Here is a 24,963-nt window from a genome sequence, read left to right on the forward strand (position 1 = left end):
GTTCTAAGGACTAGTCTAGAAGATGCCTGCAGCCAGTCTTACTCCACAATGATTGATTGGGTTCAAAAATTTCAATGGTGAAGGTGCTGCTGAGCTATGAACCTGTCAGCCATAGTGTGATTGAGGTGATACCAAGGTCCAGCAAATGTTGAGGACAGTAGTGTGAGCAACAGTTAACAAATATTGGGTAGCCAAGTCAATTTTTTAACAAAGATGAGTTCCAAACATTAGAAAAATATGCAAGTACTGGGTACCATGCCCAAGTAGTGTTGTTAGACATGATAGACGGTGGTATGATGACATAAATGCACTACTATCACTTTTGCAGGAGAGAACTGGAAGCCAGAGGAAGTAGTACAGTTGGAGGCCCTTTAGATACCTTTGAGCTGCCATTTAGTCAAGGTTACAGAATGGTAACTATTGCAAATGCAAAAGCCATTAACATACAGTACAGGGTTGAGCAGTGGTCTAACAGGGGTGAAGAAGATTGTAAAACTTAGCACATAACCCTGTTGAATGTCATTCTCCTGGATCTTTGGGGACCTCTGTGATGTACCAGCTTTAACCAGAAACAATATGTGAGATAAAAACTGGCAAATATAAATCATCACAGGGTTGTGAAAGCACCTGTCATGGAAAATAAGTGAAATGTGACGGCATCAAGTAGTTCTGTATGCCTCGCATAAATAAAAAATGACTGCAATGAAGTGTTTGTATTTAGGAAAAGCCTGTGAGACTGGTAATTCCAACCTAACCAGGCGGCTGACTGTGGATTTTCCCTTCCAGATTTCACACTGATTGGAGGACAAAATGCCCATCCGGCTACCATCCTTTCAAGCAGTCTCCAGAGCATGTTGGTGAGGCTAATTGCTTGCTAGCTATTGATGGACATGGATTTTTGTCTGGTTCAAGGATTAGAACAATGACACTATCTCATCACTGTGAAGGACAAATACCTTTGAGACAAAGATGGTTGAAGACCCTGAGTAGATGGAGTCTAAATATCACATGTTGGATCATATGCTTCTGTATCTACTCAGGGCCTGTGGCCATGTCAAGTTTCCAATCAGTGAAATGTTAATTATATAATTTGGTGTGATTTTTTTTTGGGGGGGGGGGGGGCGGAGGGGGGGAAGCCAGGGATATGAAGATCACTTTGCCCTACCTGCATTTGAAGGGTAGCATAGTAGGAAGAGGATGCTTATAGTGACACAAAGGGGGTCAAAAAGTGTTCAGCATGAATTGATGTGGTGACAAATACCACCATGGAGGTAGAGCCTCAGAATAGTTGTTGATTTTTGATGACTCAGAAGAGCTTGGCCCACACATGAGATGAAGAGTGAGACATTCTCAATGAGGAAATGTAACACTCCCATTGGTCCTTCTTACTACATTTCATTAGACAGTGAGCCTTAACACAAAGCCACTTAAAGATGAGGAGGGTGGTCTGCTTGAAACATTGCAGGGCCCGTCAATGATCCTGAACCTGATCAGCCCATAGCAGATCCTGAATCTGTAACAGCTGTTGCAATGCCTTTGGTCTACTATGTCACTGGCTGGCAGAGTAGGCTCACAGACATGGGGACAGTAGTTTCAGTAGCATGGGTGATCACACAAGAGAGGTCTCTCACAGCCTTGTTGATGCAGTCTGATTTGGGTGAGGGGGACAAGGGGAGACAATACAATTGCTTTTTCCTTGCTCCATTTATGAATGGATCAGGAAAGGGAATGACTGGTAGACTAGTACTGGTACAACATACCCTCCACCATGTGCCAAATGGTGGCTTGCAGAGTATGTATGTAGATGTAGAAGTTTGACAACAGATATACAGCTGTCAATTGGTTATTTGAAGAGCCCAATGTGCTAACTGGCCAGGTGTAGAGTGACAAAAAAGTGACAGGATTGTTGGAAAGTGGTCCCTGTCACGAAGATCATTGTGCAGTGATCACTGCAGCAAAGTCGCAATATTGAGTGGAGATATCATCAAGCCAACATCCAGAAAGGTTCCATAGGGGCACTGGTCATTCAGGAGATGCAGATCAACATTGGAAAGAACATGTTCAGTCAGAAGGCGCCTCCTATTGAAGTGGTACTTCACAACAGGGGGCAGTACACATTTAAATCCCCTACTAGGAGAAAGGGGGATGGAGGCAATTAAGTACTCTGCTTAGTGGCAAATAAATGTTAAAAGTGGTGATTATTGGGGTCGTCTGCACTATCATTACCATCGCTTCCAATGAGACAGAGATAGGAATCCACTCACTGACAACACCCATGTGAACCAATATACCGACCTCTCCAGAAGCTCTCTTAGGGCCAGTTTGGTTCTAAAAGAATACACGGAGTTATCAATTGGTCATCAACAAAGTGTTTTTCTTGGAGATTAATACAGATCACAGAGCAAGAGGAAAATACATACCATAGCTACAGCAGGTCACATTAATATCCACTGCAGTTTCAGTAAATGATCACACTGAGGCTATCCTGGTATGGGATGAAGGAGCCTGGAGGATAGGTCACGCCCAAGGATCAGTGTCTGCAGTGTCTGTCACTGGTGGGGTATAATGACATCAATGACCATTGATTTAGAGTCAAGACATTGTGGGGGTTCACTGCCTCCAGTGTCACCAGAGTAGCCTTCTCACAAGATCTCTTCCTCTTTGGTGGTCAAGATTATTGTGAATGGATTAACTGATATGGGCATAGGAACAGAAGAGGAACAGACAGCCCTCTGTGCCACTGTCAGGCTGGTGTTGGATTTCTGATCTGCGGATTTCCAGGGAGAGTGTTCCCAGTCACTGGTAACTGCCAGCAGAAAGTGCTGCTTTTCTGGTCCAGTGAATGGATTGTTTTCCAAATATTGTGCCACAGGAACCATGGGCCCATGGTTGAGCGTATTTTTGTGGCTACCATATGTCAACATCATGAGAATAAATGCATCAGGTACTGCGGACAACCCGGCAAAAATAGACTGGGTACAAATGATCACACTTTTACTGAGCTGCAAAACATGAGGTGACCTGTAACCTTCAATTCCTGGGTTCTGTGTTCCTTGAGTAGGTTAGCACTCTGTGACATTCAGAGAGGGCAACTGTTTTCACAATTGATACAGAATGGCAGTAATGCACCTGGAGAATTTACATGAAGTGGCTGGCCACCATCTCCACAAACTGGATGATATTACAATGGAAAGACTTATGCCTGAAACAATGGCATTTACAGCACAGTACTGGTGGTTGGAAATATGGCTTTGCATTGTAGCAGTAACATTTGATTTTAACTTCTGTGGAAGCAAATCCCTTCAGAATTGACTATGAGTGTGTCTGATGGGTCTTGACATACAAAATAGATCCCCTTACCTCTCCATGTGTTCGCATAGTTCTTTGTCCACCTGAGGAATTAGGACCCAGTGAAAAATTAATCCAGGTACCATGTTGAGATTCTTATGGAGTGTGAAGGTAACAGGTACACTACTGAATTGTTTACAAGAAATTGATGCCTCAAACACTCAAATATAAAATAAAATAGTACATCTTTAACCACTGATCCTACAATATATCAGAATTCTTGGGCCCAGGAATATAAATTCTGCTTAACTCTAATATTTGCCTCAGATAAATCATGACTTTGCCAGTATATGAAAAGTGAATTGTAGTCCATGTAAAGTTAAAATGCTTTGTTTGAAGTGTTAGATAATAATAACAGCTGAGTAGTACAGAAGTATGAGCAGGAGCTTTTTTCGAAGTATATCCTAACATATGTATATAAAGTAATCTAGAAATAATTACTGAAATTATCAGTTTGATTAGATTAGTACTAGTCATAGTTTGTCGTCAGTACACTTTACAGAAGGAGCCAGCGGTGGTTGCTCCAGCTTGTTAATGTGTAACTTTTCTCATTCCCCATCCTTATAGGCTCTCTTTCATGATGAGATTTATGGATGGCTAACAAAGTTATTGCTCTAAATGATAAAGCACTGAAAGAGTTCCACTTACTGTCAGAATAATCATGAGTAACATTATTGGGGTCCAGTTCTTCACTATTCATGAATTTATTCATTCTCTTTATAGACACATTTGCCTGGAATCAGAGACACAGACATTTAACATCACACGGAGACAAACATTGTTATTATCATCAACTACAAATTAAAAACTACTTATGATTAATTTTATAACTGAGCCCCAAGCATTGATCAGAATGATCTGGAATAAGCAGTTAATGCTTCCAGTCTCCATACATTTTCATAGAAGCAAAGCATTTTTACATACACACAAAAAAAGTTTTCTTTGCATCATCTCTGGCTGTGTTAGTACTTTTGTGTTAAGGCAACTACTTGTGGCAGTTTGATACATCAATCGGGTGTGATCTCTCTTTATGACGATCTTTGAACTGACTTGATGTCTAGCATTGTTCTGTGTTGTTACATTTTGTGATCACAAAGTGAATAAAGTATATCATTACTATAAACTGGTGTTAAATGTTATTATTTTGTTGTAACATCATTACTCACCACATTCATGACCCTGTGTTACACGTTTTCTGTGACTCCAGCAATTTCGACAATATCTGCAATCAATATACCACAGGACAATGTGGCCCAAAACAGCAACAACTATTTCAAAGCAAAAACCAACAGTTCTATGCCTACACATACATATTCTGCTTCTGTTTGCCACCATTGTGCTTTGAGTCACGGAAATAGAAAATTGTGACCAATTTTCATTGGCATCATCACAACTTGCTCAACAAAGTGCACAGACAATGGAGATTCCTGCACATTCTCTTATGCTCTGTGAACATTTTCCAGGACAATTTACTCATTATGCTGCTCTGTCAACAGATTTATGTGCACATAATAATGCTGCTGTGTCACAAAATCCATTTGTTACCCTTTCTAATTCTAACCTACAAATTATGCTGTCTGCTCTGCACCATGGCACCATATTGCTGGCAGATTCACACAACCTCGTCGAATTCAATGATAAACCACAAGTGTTCAGTTTAGTGCAACAGCAGTGGTGCTTGAACAGCGAACTTTTATTAATGAACAATGTGAATTTCTCCACTGTCCCATCTGGTGCTTCTAGATCGAGCATTTCCAGTGCACTAGAACTAGTAAACAAACCTCCACAGTGTATTTGCCATGTGTACCAAATTGCTTGATGGCCATGGCCATTTCTACAGTGCCAGTTACCCCTGCAACCATGTCTGCTGCATCAGGCTGTATGTATGAGCATCCAGAACAGTGTAAAGTTGATCATCCAGATATTCCGCAGCCTGCCGCAACATCGCCTGTGCTCACCGCTCTGCTCCTGCCTGTTCTTTCGGGATGTCTACCACAACTGCCTGCGCTTAACAAGGATATCCTGAAGATATGCTTTACTCTTGTGGACAGCATCCTCAACATCTACAGAGTCTTATCCGATAAAACACAGTCTGTATCTTTGATTGCAGCTCTGCATGAGCACATGGATACAATGTCTGATCTCATCCTTATGTGCACCAACGAGGGACCGCTATGAACACGCAAAATCTGTTATTCTTGAGCACTTGTCAAGAACTCTACAAGAAGCAACTAATCGCTCAGTACATGACATATTGCTCAGTTAGCTCACACCATCGCAGCTGTGATGAAAGATCAGGGCACTGATCGATCCCTCCTTTCTGTCTGACATCACTTTGTGGTCTCTATGGATAGTGATAATACCAAAAGCTCTCCAGTTGCAACTTTTATCACACTCCACAGACCCATTAGAGATCTACCTATGGCTAGCAGACAATGCCTATAAAATCATCAGACATTGACAACTCACTGCAATGCAGTGAGGCTGCACGAGGTCACTCCAGTCGAAAACCTTTCTCGATGTGCTACCTGGTGGCCATGGCAGTAAACCGGCCACACCCTCCATGCCTCCTCTCACCCATGTCCCCTGCTCTGTACCATCCATTTTCAGAACTACAACTACAGATGTTGCACACAGTCCATAGGTGTACCCCATATAACTGCTGTGTTGGTACCATGCCCATCATGGAGATACAGCTCATAAGTGTTACCCGCCGTGTGCCCTGCACCCAAACTTCCATCATAGGATGAGCTAGGTGTATGTGCTGGTATTCTACAGATTTCTTGCAGAAACACCAATATTCACACAATATTCAACTACCTCCGGGCAGACTGTATGTACATGACCTCATCAGCGGCACATTCTGCCTGGTTGACACCAGTGCAATTACCAGCATCATACCTCCAGCCTTGTCAACTTTGCCACTGACGCCTTCCACCATAAAATTGCAAGCAGCAAGCAATTTGTTGGTCACCGTCTATGGCTCCACACACCTTCACCTCAAAATTAAACTGAAATTTTGTTTTGATTGGACATTCGACATGACCAACACTAATGAGCCATTGTTGGGCATTGTTTTCTATGACAATATGGCCTCTCTCCAGATTTGTCATCAGGAATGTTGCTCCACCACTCTGCTGACAAAAGCATCAAGGGATCCTTAATCATAACACCCACACTTCTGTGGACCCTGCATGTGGACAAATGACCATTGCAGCATTTTCAGTGGCTACCACCACTACAACGTTGGCTACTGCTCCAGTCTTGCTCTCTATGGACAACATTCAACATCAACTGTCTTCTTGCTGCCACAAAGAGCAATCCAACTCCCCCATGTCAGCAGACTGTGCTTGCTCAACAGCTGTCAAACCAACGACCTACGCAGCCACTACGTCAATGGCACCCCGCATGCTCACGTTGAGCCCGTACACCCTCACATCATCTCACCCACCACCAATACAAACCATGCCTCTCTCAATGTACTGAAATGGCATACAACACCAGACCTGGACTCCACACCTGCAGCTGCCGACACAGTACCTGATGGCAGAGAATCTTCACCAACTTCTCCACCTATTCTACAGGTCAGTTCTCAGTTCTACAATGCTGCGTGTGATGTTGTTCCCTGCTTCGGAGTGCCTTCTGCTCATGTAGCCCCAGTGAGTTTCTCCATTAAAGTTCCTATGAATGGTACATGTCATAGGCTACACACTATGGAAAGATTGCAAAAGCACACCGTCTATCAGCTAAGAAACTTTGCGCCACAAAAGATGCATTCAGGAACTTTTACATCTAGGAATTGCACATCCTTCTGACAGTAATTGGTCATCACCTATTCATCTCATCCCCTAAAAGTACTCAATCTTCAGACTTTGTGGGGACTACCATAAACTTAATGCCTGCACCATTTTAGACAACTATCCCATCCCCCACATTCTAGATTTTGCGTTGCAATTACATGGTGCATGGCACTTTAGTGTCATTGATTGTCATAATACATAGCATCAGATTCCAGTGCACAAAGATAACATTCCTAAGACAGCTGTTATAGCCCCCTTTGGCTTGTTTTAATATTGCTGTATGCCTTATGGATTTAAAAATGCAGCTCAGATGTGGCAACGTTTTTTAGATTCATTATTTTGCCAGTTCCTATTTTGTTATGGTTACCTTGATGACATTTTAATTTTCTCTGCCTCTGCTAATGAACATGAGCAACATCTTTCTCAAGCACTCTGCATGCTCTCAGATAACAGCGTGGAGATAAACAAAGACAAATTATAGCTGCACCAACCAGAAGTTACGTTCCTGGGCCACACAGTGAACTCTGAAGGCATATGCCTCATGTCTGAATGTGTCACTCACATTGTGGACGTACCACCAGCTGTCACTTTTTGGGACCTACATCGCTTCTTGAGAATGATCAGTTTTTTCAGGCAGCACATACCTCATGCTACCTCCCTGCAGTCTCCTCTGACTGATGTCTTGCAAGGCAAATATACCCCAAGCGACTGCAAGGTTACATGGAAACAGGACATGAATCATACCATCAGTGACCTAAAAATGGCCCAAGTCAGTGCAGTCACGCTAGCCTATCCCAGTGCCTATGCACCTATCTCAATCACTAGCGACACCACAATTGGTGCTGTGCTGCAGCAACACTTTCACAAAGACTTTCAACCACTACATTCTTTTTAAAAAACTATCCACCTATCAACATAAATGATCGGCATTTGACAGTGAGCTACTGGCCATTTATGAAGCCATGCACTATTTCCGAGAGGATATTGAGGAACATGACATCACCATTTACATGGATCACCGTCCCCTGGTTGATGCACTGTGTAACCCTGCTAGTGATCTCTCTCTACATTGCTTCAGGCATATAGATTTGATCAGCCAATATACAACAGATATAAGTTTTATCAGAGGTGCGGATAACATCATAGCAGACTACATGTCATGCATTAAGACTATTATGAGCCTCTTTGATCCCACGGAGCTCGTGCAACTACAAACTACTGATCCAGAGGTACAGTTGCTATAGCTACTAACAACTCCACCTCTTTCCATATTCAACTAACCCTTTCCTTGGTGTCACACAACTTATTCTTTGTGATACTTTGACTAACATATCACAACCACTTGTACTCCTTCCCCTTCGACAAGCCATTTTCTCATCACAGTAGGGTCTAGCTCATTTGAGCATCAGAGCAACAGTAGGCATAGTAGCCTAGTAACTGAATGTTTGTTTCGTCCACACATCAAGAAAGTGGTGATCTTTGAACTGGCTTGATGTCTAGCTTTATGCTGTGTTGTTATGTTTTGTGATCATGAAACGAATAAAGTATATCATTAGAATAAAGTAGTGTTTAATGTTACTATTTCACTATAATATCATTACTCATCACAAACTTTGTGAGTGGGCATGAGTCTGCATATCTTACCAATGTGCCAAAGTTGGTTGACGTACACATCCCCCTCTGGGACACTCTGAAATGCTGTGGGATTCTTCAAACACATTCACAATGACCTTGTCAGCCCCCTACCCCCTTCTAATGGCTACCGTTATATTTTGTCAGTCACTGACCGTGTGACACAGTGAGCAGAGGCAGCTCCATTGAATGATATCCTGGCAGAGACTGTGGGTTGAGCATAAATTACCTGCTGGCTCTTCTGTTTCGGATGCACTGCATCCATCACTACAGATCAAGGCAGGCAATTCGAATCTCTACTCTCCAAATGATTGTTTCCATACAACTGCCTACCACCCCCAAAGTAAGGCATTAGTAGAGTGCTGGCACCACACACTAAAGGCAGAATTAATGTGATACTCTGCCTCTTGGTCAGATGCACTTCCATGGGTACTGCTAGGCATTCACACAGCATACAAAGACAATTTAAATGCCTCTCTGGTAGAGATCCCTTATGGTGAATCCCTGGTACTGCCAGCAGAATTTGTGTAGGACACTACTTCTCTTCATGAAGAGAGGCTACCCTCCTTAGTTGAGCAAGTTTACTCTCATATCTCACTTATGTGGAAACCACAGCCATGAGCACATACTCAGCCACTAATCGTTTTACACAAGAAACTTGCAGACTGTGACTTTATTATGTTGCAAGATGACACCGTTCATCCAGCTCTTACTCCACCTATTCAAGACCTCACCAGGTTCTTGATCATGCTGCAAACATTATGACTATCCTGCTAAATGGCAAACCTCAAACAGTTTCTCTAAACAGAGTTAAGCTGGTATGAATCCTCACTGAACACGTCTCAAAAGATGATGCCCAGAGCTTCTTCCAACTGCCAACACAACAAGTGAACTAGTTTCCAGTGAGTTTTCAGCAGGCACTTTTCTCCCACCCTCCTTTATATCTTGTGAAGACAGTGTTGGTGATGGTGTTGGTGAAAATGATGCATGTGACATACTTCTTGTACCCTTCTTCTCACTGCCAACACTGCACTCAACTATGACCACATTTACTGTCAACGTCTTGGCATTCCCAGTGGACGACATTTCAGTGCAATGTCATAATGACTATTTGTTTATTTTTTGAGCAACTTTTCGTGTATGGAAATCAAAGGATGATAACCTCATGATTGTCTGAGCTATTCAGTTACCCACATATTTTGTCAACAGCTCTCTTCGAGCTTTTATCGATGAGGATGCAAACTGTAAACTTTCATTCTATGCAACCATCCACAGTCCTTCCCTTCCCCTCCTATTCATATCCTGATCTCTTGTGCTGTTCATTCCCTATGCCAACTGACATGAATGAAAGATTACTTTGTGTCTTCCCTGATTGCCTCCCCAATACAATTCCCTTCTTCTTTTTCTCCTACACCATGCTCTACACTCGCGTGTTTTTTTGCGTGGGGGGGGCTCTGTGGCAGTTCAATACATCCATCCATGTGATCTCTCTTTATGATGATCTTTGATCTTTGAACTGACTTGGTGTCTAGCTTTGTTCTGTGCTGTTATGCTGTGTGATCATGAAGTGAATAAAGTATAATATCATTACAATAAAGTGGTATTAAATGTTATGATTTTGCTGTAATATTGTTACTCACCACAAACTTTGAAACTGTAAGCAATTACTTAATTTTTGCTGTGGCTTATCATATTCCTGAAGTATTAAGAGCAAAGCAGTCATTATTCCTAAAAGCAGATCTGGAAATATGATCACAATTGGAAAATACATTGAGGGTAAGGGGTAAGGAAGCTTCTCTTACAATACTTTTACAGATGGTATAAATCATGGTGAAAGGTTATGTGAACATTTGATAACTCCAAAGTAGTTTCATCACAAAGTTCAATAAACCCCTGCCCCCCTGTCCCCCCTCCACCGCAAAATGTATACCTCCAGCTAGACCAGGATGGCAAACAAATTACAAATCCAGAAGAAGTAGACAGTGCTTGTAGTACACATTTTTCAAATATTAGTGAACAATTACTTTGTGGTATAAAATCTTTCAATACAAGTTCTACCACATCACCAGCAAATTTAAATAGAAATCCTGAATCCCTATTTCTCCTCCCAACAACCATAAAGAAACTATACAAGCAATTAGTAAGCTAAGAGCAAAGTTTCCAACAGGCATGGACGAGATTCTGAATTATGTCGTTAAAAATGTAGGTGATCTCATTACAGTACCATTAGCCCACATTTTCAACAGTTGATTTGCAACTGGAATCTTTCTTCCTGCTTAAAGATAGTGAAACTCAAGCCACTGTTCAAAATGAGTAAGAAAGAATACATAGCCAATTACAGACCTACTGCTTTGCTATCTGTATTTTTGAATATACTGGCAAAACTTTTTCATAAGAGGTTGCTAGATTTTATAGAAGAGTGCAACATATTATCCCCAGCCCAACATGGTTTGCAGAAAGCCTGATCAACAGAAACAGCAATATATGGATTTCTGAGTTAAGTGCTCCAAAAAACTGATACTGGAGAAAAAGTAACTGGCATATACCTTGATCTGTCTAATGCCTTTGACATCATAGATCATATCCCATTGCTGCCAAAACTGATAATATTGGTATTAGAGGTTTACCTAACAACTGGCTTACATCATGTCTTACTGGTCCCAAGAGGAAAGTAGAAATACAATTTTAGAAAGATGATAAATCAACCAGACACTTTTATGATTACATAGAAGTAGAGTAAGTCATAATGCAAGGCTCAGTACTGGGCCCCATCCTAACCAAGCATTAACCTAACAGTGTCAGAGCACTATCCAGTTTGCAGAGGACAAATGCATTTTAGTCAGTGGGAAGACACCAGAAATGTTACAGACAATACTATCTGAGACTTTAACTAGTGTAGTGAACTGGGTCAGCCAAACAAACCAATAATAAACAAAAGTAAAACAGTGGTGTTAATTTTTCACATGTGAAGAGAAACAGTGAACAGGATACAAAAATATGGATACAGACACAGACTGCAGGTGTTGCTAATAAAAAATTTCTGGGGATCTGACTCCAAGATAACCTTATGTGGGATACTTACACTGATAGCACACTCAAGGAACTAAATATCATATAGGCATACTGTTTAATGAAAATGATTGAAAACTCTTGTCATAAGGACTATCCAATGACTATTATACTAATGTGAATTTATTCTGAAGTATGGGATCACTATCTGGGCTAACTTGCAATCCTGCCTAAAACTCTTCAGGATGCAAAAAAAGGATACTGAGAATCATGGCTGGAATAAAAAAGAACAAATCCTGCAGACTGCCATTGAAAAGGGTGGGGATTCTTCCTCTTCCATGTTTTTACATCTGTGAAAGTGCAATGTTTATTAATAAATATGCCATAACAAATCCCAGTGTCCTCTTCGAAAATGAAAATCTGAATCAATATGACACAAGACAGAAAACTGACTTTCTCATATTCCAAGTAAAAACCAGTTTGTGCCAAAATGAACATTAGATTACAAACATTATTTAAAATAAGTTTCCAAAAGAAATTAAACTAATAAATGATCTAAAAAGCAGTATTAAAAGAATATCTATTAATGCATTGCTTCTCTAGTCTGGAAGAGTTCCCCCAAAATCTTTGAGAGCCTAAGATAGTTAATATTACCTGCAGAAGCCACATACTGTATCACTTACGAAAATATTGTGTAATCATGACTATCTACCTGTAGCATGTAAAGACTGTAATGATTAATATTAGTTTATTTATATTTTTATATTAATTTTTTAGCTAATGTGGTTTAATAATAAGACAGCTGAAAAAATGTATTCACTAATGTAAACATGAAGATATATTTACATTCACCTGTCCAGTATCTAATGTGCTGTACTGTACATGTAAGATTTAGTAGACAAAATAAATATAAATACAAATACAAAACCCCTCCCTCCTCCTGTCCAACTGCTTTCCATACCCTTATTGCTCTGTATATCAAACTGCATGCTCCCCTCTCTAACGGTAGATCATCACTTTATTTAAATGTTATCTGCTTGATGAATTTCAAATACCTTGCAAACAAGAGCAAGTCCCCTTCTGCTTTTAGTTTTTGGAAAGATGTTAACAGGAATAATGAAAATTCAGAACATCCCTTCTTCACCTGTGGTTAAATTTTGCTATTGGTATGAAATATTTTCATTAACTCTCAAGAAACTCTTAAAAAACTTTTCTTTTTATCTTTTTTTCTTTGTATTTAAACTCATCCATTACACTTGTAGTACTTCAGTCAACCTTAGCAACTAAATATGGTTCATTGTTTTACATAAACCAGCCAGAATATTAGGAGCATCCCTTTTCTATATATATGAGCATGCTTGTGTCATAGAGAGTGAATGTTGCAATATGAAACATCTTTACTGTATCTAAAAGCAGTATGCCTGGCTGGAGGAGACACTATTGCTTCCAATCACACAGTTCATGAACACTGCTGTCCCTTCATGGTTGACATCTTTCCATTTTTACAGCAGGGCAGTTGTACTACACTTGTTTCCAGGAGAACAAAGATGAGTCCAAGTGATATTTTGTTTCCTAAATTTGTTATCTGTCATTCACTGAGCACCATTTCAGAACTAACAAAGTACCACTTGCAAACTGTAGGAAAAGTGTTACCTGTGTGTGATCACCCGCTGTCATCAACCTACGATCCTGCAGTAAGTACTTTTAAAACTAGTGATATTGTGGACTGCAACTGCTTCATGATAAAGGCTGATCAACATACAGGGTGGAGAAAAACTGTGTCACAAATTTTAACCCTGGATAGCTGATGCCAGTAGGAACCAAAATTACTAATGCTGTGTAGGTCAACAATGCACCAATTTTAAACTACAGGAACTTGGCACCACACACTCCAATTGGCTATGGGATTGCCCTGTTGCCACTCATCGGTTGATGGGCAGCGCTATGGTTGTTGGTTCACACATACTCTTCAACAACTGGGCAATTGGCAGAGGTGCTCATAAGACATGGCACCCGTGAACACCAGACCTCACGCCACCAGAGTTATTCCTGTGGGGATTTTTCCAGGTTCTAGTTCACCCATCCAAATGTGAACCACCTAGAAATGAAGAGGCATTAAAGGATTGGATTCAACATTCTACCAATCACATCAGGGCAATGCTATCAATCTTTGAAAGAGTTCGGCAAAACACTGTTCGACGTTGCCAAGCTTTTGTCGCGCCAGAGGGTCACCAGTTTGAGCACCTGCTTTAAATTAACAATGTTCTAGCTACAAAAAAGGCCTTTTTCAGGGTCAATACAATTTGTAAAAGACTTTCTGTACATGAACTAATAGCTGTTAATGAGCTTGTTCCTGGTGTGTCTTATCATGAAACTACAATGGATGTGTCAGAATCCCAGTGGATTCACCCCAAGGCCCTCATAGTGGAAGACTGGTCCACTACCACCAAGCGTGCAGGACACCTTTCATACATCACAATTTCTGGCAGGCAAAGCACTCACAATCGTGCATTGCCCAGAGCATCTGGCAACTGGGTAATCCCATGGTCAATCGGAGCATGTAGCGCCAAGTTTCCGTAGTTTAAAAATTGTGCGTTGTCAACCAACACAACGTTAGAAATTTTGGTTCCCACTGGCATCAGCTGTCTGAGGTTAAAATTTCAGACACAATTTTTCTCCACTCTGTATTATTACACAGATGCAAATATTTTTCTGATTGAAAAGTGTGTAAAGTCTTGTGGGCTTAATATTGTAATGTGATTGAATTCAAACATATCAAAATCCACAGAATTACCCTACAACTTACCTTAAAATGTTTCAAATAGTACATTCATCACTTAACTACAAAGAGGTATATGTTTTGTATATATATCTGAAGGGAGGGAATAATATGACTGGATGAAAATGAAAATAACTGCAGAACATCCCACACATTTGGGCCTGGTCCAGGAGGGGAAGAAAAGCTGAAGTACAACAAAATTAAAAAGTACAGTGAAATCTCAGTACAATCATGGTTAGCATTACAATAAATACCAGTTCAATTATGAAATTATTTATTCCTGCCAGAAACCCTAATGTTGCCCTTTTAAATGAATTTCAGTTAAATGATAACTCTATGATTATAATAACTTCTTTTATAGTAACTTCTGCATTCACCCTACTCTCTCGAACACTGGTTTCTTTAGCAATAGCTTTATCTCACATCTAAATGAATATGTAGCAACAGAAAATATTTTACTTGTGTACACTGAAGAAATTTATTGAAATAATCAGCAACCAGATGCATAAAAGAAATTTTATTTCCTCAACCATTCTTTGGCACTTAGAGCTCTTCCTCAAAAGGTTATAACTATTGCATTATCTGTGTGTGTCAACAATAGACTCATGGTCCAATGACAAGTGGGGTTACAGGTGAGAAATTTGAGAACTAATCTCCAAAGAGCTGCAGCATGCTAGCAGGGAATCTGTCAGCAGAAACAAAACATGAAGCTTGTTTTTGCGGACAGGTTACCTGCTAGCACGCTACTGATCTCACTGCAGCTATTTGGAGATAAGTTCTCAAATTTCTCATTCACCAGACAATAAAATTAAAGGTTTATAAAGCACAGTTAAATCTCACTACAATGATGGTTGATATTGTTGGGCCAAATCAATTAGCCACACACATCTTATTGCTAATATTCGCATGTAATGCAATAGTTATAACCTTCTGAAGAAGGGTACTAAGTGCCTGAAACCAATTATGGAAATAAAATTTCTTTTATGCAACTGGTTGCTGATTATTTTGATAAATACAGCTACAGTTGCTGAAGATGGATAAAATGCTACACTGAAGAAAACAGACTACAGATAACTGTGTCTAATGAAACTTCATAGGACAAATGAAGATAGAGTGGGGCACAGCAGAGACAATGTACTCATGCAAATCACTTCAGTATTTTTTAGACTTAATTTACCATTTGGTACAATCTGCAATTACTTTGTAAAGAGAGTCCAATGTGATCACACAGTGATTAACCAGTATTTTAAATAACTGAAATGAAATTACCATATGAACTTATTTAAAAAGTGAATACTATAATAACTCAAACTATTGGATTTCATTCTCCATATAACATGTGCGTTAGTGTTTTCACATTTTTTTAGTAAAATTTTTGATAATGTGTAGTAGAATACTCCTATTCACACAACTTTGCCAGAATTTTTTCTTTTAAGTTCAAAGTAAGTAGCTGCAAAACTCCCAAAATGATAATTACTTTATGTGTCTGGAAACATACATTATCTCTCTATAGATTTTTAAGTTTAGTGTATTATCATATTGAAATTTCAATACTATACTATAGCAGTACACTGCTACTACTAAAATATGTAAAAACCAAACAATGGAAACTCCAGGTGGGAACATCAACAATGTAGGAAAAGATGGATTGTTACTTACCTTAAAGAAGACATGTCAGGTTGCAGAGAGGCATGATTAAAAGACACTCACGTATAAATTTTCGCCACAGCCTTTGTCAGTAAACAGAGACACACTCACAACGTTCTCACGCACAAACACACACACACACACACACACACACACACACACACACACACACACACACAAGCAAGCACACCTCACACACACACACACACATGACCACCGACATGCTGGAGTTGGTGGTCCTGTGTGTGTGAGGTTTGCTTATTTGCTTGCTGTGTGTATGTGTGTATGAATAATGTGTGGTGTGTCGCTTTTACTGTTGAAGGATGTGGCTGAAAGTTATATGAGAGTGTCTTTTAATTGTGCCTGTCTGCAACTTGTTGTGTCTTCTTTGTGGTAAGTAGCAATCTATCTTTTCCTACATTGTTCATTTTCCACAAGTTAACTAGACAATAAATTTATTGGGTCACCTGCCTCAGGAGAGTCCACTGAGCAGCATTTTTCAAGGATGAGATCAGGAGAAATTGTGGTGAAGTTACATTATGTTAAGACTTCACGAATGTAGAACATTAGGTGTGTAGCCAAAAACTAGTAAACTGAACTAGAATTGCACACTAATTTACTAGTAACAAATTTTGTAATTAGATGTGTAGCTGTCACATCAAACATACAGTCAAAACTCACAAGTTTGTTTCCCAGGAATAATATAACATTGCTGTTATTTCTACTCTTAGCACGAGATATAAGAAAATGTCTTAATGAAATACTCCAGAATGATGTTATTAAAGAAGCATGTTTACATGAATACGATTGGTCCATTCCAATATATATAGGTACAAAAATGAGACACTTAGATTTCTGTAAGATGATATTTAAATAAATTATTTCATTACTTTTCTCAATTACAGACAATACAACAAATCTTAGTACTGCTTTGAATGAAAAATTGATGATCCCTGATAATCTGGAAGAGATGGCTGAAACTGAAGATAATTAACTACAATATGTGAGGCAGAGCTTCACATATAGGGACAATGAAAAGTAAATGAAGAAAAGTTGACATCATTATGAGCTGTGACTGATGTAAGATGAGTGGCTGATTGATACTCCACACATAAACTAACTACAACAGGCATAAAACAGTGACAGCAGGTTATGCTTAAAGACTCGGGGAGACCAATGACATAGACTCTAAAATACATCTATATATGTTTCTATGTCAAATTTAGTAAGAAAAACAACACAGATTTCAAATGTTAATCATATAACAGTGGCAAAATGTAAGGCTCTGAGAGGAGTTAAAATAAGAACTATACCTAATGACAGAAAACAGCATCACAGTCCACAAAAAAAAATTACAACGAAGGGAGAGAAGGAGATCGGCGAAAGCAGCTACACTCCACTTTGATCTACAGCTGTAAGGCTGCATTATTGGTGCATAGGGAATATAAATACAATTAATTTTGAATTTATTTTGTTTATGAAAGAAGTAAGAAAATCTAGCTGCCTGACATCTTACATAGATTGCCTGATGTCTTCTGGTGTGTCTAGTACATCATAGAAAATTCATCACATACCAATTATATGAGATAGATTAGTAAATTTTTGTTAGAGAAAAGGCAAGTGAATCAAAATTATTTATGGCAGGTTAATAAGTATCTTCTTCTCAAGCTGACTAAGCATGCTGAAGGACAGGATTCATGACTTCAGCTTGAAACACCACACAACCAAAGAATGGCGTGCTTATAATAGACATGTTCACAGAGGAGTACTTTGAATTTTACAAAAAAAAATTAAAGTATAAAAAATAGTGCAACTAAAATTAATTTTCAAAAAAAAGTTACTCAGTATAAATCTTAGTATACTAGTTATGAAAAGTGACTAAATACACTGATGAGTCAGAACATTATGACCACGTGCTTAATAGCTTATTTGTCTGTCTCTGGAACAAATTACCAGGGATCTGACAGTTTGTTGGTAGGTTTGTGGAGGTATGTTGCATTAGATGTCTACACACAGGTCATGCAATTCACTTAAATAATGAGCCACCGATTTGGGTATGTGATGATGGCGCCAGATAGCAACTGAGATAGGTCCCAAAGGATTTATATCAGGCAAATTTGGTCACTGAAATATCAACAAAGTATCACCGTGATGCTCCTCAAACCACTGTAGCACAGTTCTGGCTCCAAGATATCAACAATTATACTGAAGGAATGAAGGTGGTTTGCCACTGTCAGCATGTCTTCTAGTACAACCACAAGTCCCATGCAAGCACAGGAGAATGTCTCCCATAGCATAATACTGCTCCCACTAGCCTGTGACCATGGGATGTTGCACATTTAAAGCCACTGTTCATCTCAATGACAGTGTTTATGTAGATGACTAGTGACCTACTGTAGGAAAAATTTGATTTCACCCATAGACCCAACATCTTTTCATTAATCGACAGTTGAATACTGATGGTCCAGTACAGTCATAATTGATGATATAGTTAAGTCATCATGTGAGCATGTAGGGACAGTCTGCTGAGGAGCCCCATGTTAAACAGTTTACAATGAACACTGTGGTCTGAAACACTTGTGCATGCACTGGCATCATGCTCTTTTGGAAGAGATGCCACAGATCACCATCTGCCCAAAATTTACAAAACAGGCAAGCCCCCAAAGCTCATGTTGTGTGAAGAGTCATGGCCTAGTGGTAGTTTCATTGTCCTTCTGCCTCTTTCCACAATTGCTAATGACAGTTGCATGAGAACATTTGACCAGCTTCGCTGTTTTTGAGATACTTGTTCACAGGCTCTGTGTAATAATAATCTGCCCTTTGTCGAAGTCACTTATCTCAATGGGTTTCCTCATTTTCAGCCCACATCTTTGTTAGGGTGACCTCCTGCTCGTGTGTGCTCCACTTACATACGTTCATTACTGTGTCACATGCCCACAGTGCCACCAGACAGAATCTAATGTCATGGTGGCAGTGGTAATAATGTTTCTTGTTATCAGTGTATATATTGTTGACAATAACAAACAATAATTAAAATTAAAAACTCTAGAGTCAGCTTTGTGGAAATAAAAATTTAAAATCAAAAGTGTAAGTCCTTACCTGCACTAAATTGGAAATCAGCACAGGAAGCATCGACATTGGGTAACGTAGAATATTAAACAATGACAATGATACAAATGCTGTTTTTGAATCCAGCATATTCTCTTCCCTTGAAAGTATGAATGATGCAAAGGAGAGTAGAGATACCTAAACAGAACAGACAAAAACAAACCATCCCTTCATATTTTCTGGCATTATGTGAACACTGACTTCTTTCTTTACCTTTTTCTAAAGATCTCATGGCCCTGTTTTCCAAATAATTGAGATCAAGGATTATTTTGTATCCATCATATATACAAAATTTCCTGAGTATAATACAGTCTGCATAACAATGAACTAAACACTGGCAATAAACCACTCCTATCTCTCCACATGGAGGGTGAAATGAATTTTATCTCTGAGAATTTCTTAATGACTGCAGAGTGTGCTCTATTATCTGCAGATTCACTTTGTTGTATATCAACATGAGTTGCAACTGTGGATGGCAAACCAAATTTTGAAAGGGGATGGTAAACACGGAGGAAGCAATATTCCAATCACTTTCAGTATGGTAAGTTATAGGCAAAAAGGGTGAACTTATTTGAATGTGGTTTAATTATTTCAGTCATTATTTGTGAACCAGTAAATGATGCACATGAAAACAACTTTCTGAAAAGAGCTACAGTATGTTTCAATTTAGAGTATTATGGATGTAACGGAAAAAATTAATTAGGTAAGTATTAAGATTATTTATCACACTGTGATGTAACTGCTATATGAGTAATATGTTGGACTCTTGAGATTACTAAGGTAGGAAACATGTTTTAACCATTCCAGCCATTACCTACATTTAACAAACCACTCCTTATGAGTAACTGTAGTGCAGTATTCTATCAGAAAACCAATGAAAGAAATGTGTGTTATAATTTTTTCTCATTTTCCCAATCAAAACCCTAATCAAAAGCAAGTGCTACACATAACTAAAAAGTCCAAATAACCACAGTCATCTCCATGTCACCAATATAAATTTGGGTGGTGTGAAAACAATTCCAAGACATATTCAGTGTCATGAGAAATCAAAAAGAGAAAGAAAGATTAAAACAAATAAGAAGCAAGTAAAACTACAGTGCAGACCCACGATAAGAATGGGTCAGGCTCAACTGTACAACAAACATTACTAACATACGTAACAGTGGCATGCTGAACAGAGTTAGGCAAACAAATGCCTTCTCAGGATCCAGAATATTTTTATCATCCCATGTGACATATGTGGAAAAGGTTTTAAGGGATACCTAAAACACATGTCATAAAAACATATAACAAACATTGTTCACATAACACTTCTGAAACTTGCAGCAAACCTGAACCAATAACCACAACACACAAAGGCATCCTTAAATTATGCAAATTGTTTTGCAGTTTTACTGTTCACAATTGTCATACTTAATAATTACCCTAGCATATGCTGTACAATCTTTGCATATACATTTAATTCATAGTTCTCTGTAGTATACCTTAGTTTACATTTGCAATTGGGTTCACTTAATTCTGATGGTACATGCCTGCTGTTATAGGGTTTTCACAAACATGAATGTATACATTTTTCAAAAACTGATACTAATCCAAACATAGCTCTTGTTAACATGGTAACTACAAAGAATGTCAATTTTTAACTTTTACACAGATTAATATGGCATCATTCACAAGTTCAAAAAACGTATGCAAGTTTTTACCAAATAATTTCATGCCTAGTTAGAGTGTGTGGTAGTCTCCATGCAACCCATACACATACCTTCTGTGATCCACAAGTGAATCATCTGAATGGGATGGAAATCGGTAGATTGACAGAGTTGTTGGACGTCCTCCTGAGAAGTATCATGCTTAATTTCATCCAAATGCCATGTTAGATCACCAGAATCTCAAGATGATTGGAGGGCTCTGCCTATAATGCTCCAAAACTTCTCAATTTGGGAGAGAACCAGTGAACTTGATGACTAAGTTAGGGTTTGGCAAGCACAAAGACAAGCAGTAGAAACTTGACATTTTATGGGTGGGCATTACCTTGCTGAAATGTAAACCCAGGATGGCTTGCCATGAAGGGCATGAAAATGGGCACAGAATAGTACCAAGGTGCAGCTGTACTGTAAATGTGGCACAGATGACAACCAAAGAGGTCCTGCGATGAAAAAAAATTGGCATCTCAATCCAGCACTCCTGATCGTCCCACCACTGACTGGGGCACCTCCACACATGTCTTCAGCCTGGAGTCTCGTTGACTTCAATAGAATTGTCTTCAGTGATGAGTCCCACTTTGAACTGAGACTTGATGACCAATGAATAGATGCTAGGGACACACTGGACGGTAGTGGGATGCCAACCTGATTATCACCTGCCATATGGCCTGACCACCAGGAATGTCAGTCAGGGGCGCCATTACTTTTCATAGCAGGATCCCACTGGTTGTCATCCACAGCACACTTACAGAACAATGGTATGTAGACAGTATTCTACACCTCACTTTGTTGCCCTTCATGGCAAGCCATCCTGGGCTTACATTTCAGCAAGATTAAGCCTGTCCACACATGGCAAAAGTTTCTGCTGCTTGTCTTTGAACCTGCCAAACCCTACTTTGACCAGCGAGATTGCCAGATCTCTCCCCAATTGAGAATTTTTGCAGCATTATTTTGACAATTTTACATACCATTTGGACAGAATTTAGCACAATGTTGCTCAGAAAGACATCCAACAACTCTATCAATCAATACTAAAGTGGATAACTGCTTACATTAGGGCAAGAGGGAGACCAATGTGTTTCTTACGTCCTTTGTCTATGAAGCTCTTTCTCTCAAATAAATCATCCAATTTTTCTGAAACTGTAATCCTTTGTTCGTCTTTACATATGCATCACATCTGCTGATTTCCATCCCATTTGAATAAGTCCTTCTTGGTGCATCATGGTTTTTTAAATTATATATATATATATATATATATATATATATATATATATATATATATATATATATATATATATATATATATATATATATATATATATATGCATTGAATGTCTATTTTTTGAGTTAAAATGGAAATAAATCAGAGGTTAGAAAATTTATCTGATCTCACAAGTAAATTAAATATGTTGCCTTACCAAGAAAGGAGCAAAGTACCATACAAATGATGTTACTGCAGTGAGATATGCCAACTGCTTCAGTACTTTCATTTCTTTGTTTCTTATTCGTGAAACCTCTTGTTCAAATGATGGCTCCCAAGCATACAATTTTAATACTTTCATGCCATTTAGAACTTCATTCATAAGTTTAACCCTTTCATCTTTATATTTCATTTGACGTATCTGAAGTGTTTTCACTCTGTTTACTACACATGCATTAATCGGTATCACAATTATCATGACAGCTAGACCAGCAAGGACAGATGGACCTGTATTCAGAAATCAAGTATTATATTTCAATTTAAGTAACTTAAAATTGTTTAAAAACATCACTAGTCTACCACCATAATGAAATTTGGAAGGAAAACGTATACACACAGAAAGATCAAGATACATTGTAATGACCTGTGATCTTTATAGATTCAGCACAGTGCAGTTAATCATACTTTACAAGAAAACCACACAGAAAAAACATAAGTGTAACATCTCAACAACAATGAGGTTTGAGAGTGGTTGAAGAAATCAACAATGGCTTTATTGAGAGATTTATTTCAATGTCCACATGAAGAGTGCTAGGGAAACTTCCATTTGACTGGTGCACTCCTCAGGCTTCCATACTTAAGTCATTTATTTTTTGAGAACGTATTAAATAATTTAGTACACTAGCTGATAACAGGTCAAAAGATGTTTAATTTGTTGGTAATATAGGTACAACTACTACATATTCAGATCATAAAGTGAAAAATGATGTACATAACGTATTAGTGGGAATGAGTTCCTGGTTCATGGCTTGTATGCTGACTCCACTGAAATTAAGCACAATATGGTCAGTCTCCAACATACAATTCTCTTTGGAGTGACATTACTCCATTACAATTGTTGCATTATAAGTGCAGTTGATCTCACATGGAAGGTAAATATTCACAGCTTGGTTGCAGCTATGTTTTTAAGCAGAGTATTGTCCATTATTGATTTTAATCCAGTCTTGGACTTTCTTAACATACTTTCATCCTATTCTGTCCAAAGTGCAGCATATGGGGTAACTCTTGAAGGCAAAAAAGAATTTTCTTAATCTAGAAGTTTAGGCCTACTGTCCGAGACAAGTGTGTTAATTCATAAGTCTCGTATGACTGTGACTGGTTTCTCACTATGTTATGAACAAGAACAACATTCAGGTAATGTTGGTTTTGTGAAGATGACACAGGAATTCTTCCTGCTCCACTTATTCACAACTGGATGATAAATGTGAACATGCAAAACCTGCACAAACAGCAGGCAGTTCCAACCAAGTTTATGTACTCATCAAATAATGGACTTATAAATGATAGGAGCTGTGATAAAATACAAGCCTAGTCATCTTTTTTTACAATTTACTATGAAAGTATACTGTAGCAAGAAATTATTTATACTAATAATAAATCTGTAAAACTGTCATGTCTGTCTGTTTGTCTTTGAACATCCAATCTCCAAAACTTCTAGAAGAATTTTCATAGGGTTTTCACAGGTAGCTTGAACATAGTTTTGAGCAATGTATAGGGTTTATTTCATCAAAATCAGATTATGGACGAAAAAGATATCCATACATATTATTAAAATGTTTGTATCTATCTAGGTTTCACATCTCTGAAACTACTGGACTGATTTCAGTCAAACTTGGTACACTTATCACTTACTGTCCGTAAAGAATAGATGTGGAGGTAAGAATCACCTACCTACTAAAGAAGTGGAGGAGGGTAGGAAAACGATATGTACACCATTTTTATTCATCAAGAGTGACTTGCAACAAACTGTAGACATAATAACTATTTTGCACTGACCCCCCCCCAGTGATGGGATGGCGAGAGGCGCAGCGACTCAAGCACACCGAGAACTCCTCGAGCTTCTAGTTCTCAAGCAATTCTCGAGAAGCTAACGAGAAACGGCTCGGCAGGGTGTGCCACTGCACGCCAGTTGGCCGCTGTTGTTTTATGAATTGAATGTCGCAACTAGACAAACACACTCGCTGTGCTCATAACTACTATGTCTCAGGTTTCATTCGAGTAAAGTTGTTATTCAAATCAATATGTACACTCGAAAATGAACATCATGGTGCTGGCAATACTTTACGGAGGATGGAGATAATGTTACTTGCAACATTTATCGTAAAAATCTCCGTAATGTATCAAAAAATACAACAGCCATGATTAGACATCTTAAACTGTACAATTTATCTAGCAATAAAACAGCAATATCCGTGGATACAGAGGCAGACAAAATATCCAGGTACATATGGTACAAAAGGTGAATTCCATGCAAGAGTTAGGATGGTGTCCGAAGCGGTCCGCCATGCTTAAAAAACATTGATTTTTTAATCATACTCCGATAACATACAACATACCCCAAAATCAAACCTATAATATCCTAGCTTTTGCATGATACGATATGTAATTTTATTGGACTAGTTATCGAGAATAACGTATCCCTTTGCAGGAGCACTGATCTGAATCTTACGTTTCTCT

General features: G+C 38.8%; 1 protein-coding gene across 3 annotated transcripts in view; it reads right to left on the reverse strand.

Annotated features, from left to right (window-relative positions):
• LOC126194751 (multidrug resistance-associated protein 1-like) overlaps positions 1 to 24,963 on the reverse strand; it is a 368,141-nt gene that overhangs the window by 190,590 nt on the left and 152,588 nt on the right. For all 3 annotated transcript variants that reach the window (XM_049933026.1, XM_049933028.1, XM_049933027.1), the window contains exons 11-13: positions 22,445 to 22,734; positions 19,315 to 19,461; positions 3,997 to 4,081 (exon numbers count right to left, since the gene is read on the reverse strand). In XM_049933026.1, the coding sequence (XP_049788983.1) occupies positions 3,997 to 4,081; positions 19,315 to 19,461; positions 22,445 to 22,734 (522 nt within the window). The remainder of the gene's footprint in view (positions 1 to 3,996; positions 4,082 to 19,314; positions 19,462 to 22,444; positions 22,735 to 24,963) is intronic.

Source organism: Schistocerca nitens, chromosome 7 (assembly GCF_023898315.1).
Source record: "Schistocerca nitens isolate TAMUIC-IGC-003100 chromosome 7, iqSchNite1.1, whole genome shotgun sequence".
NCBI classification, from domain to species: Eukaryota; Metazoa; Arthropoda; class Insecta; order Orthoptera; family Acrididae; genus Schistocerca; species Schistocerca nitens.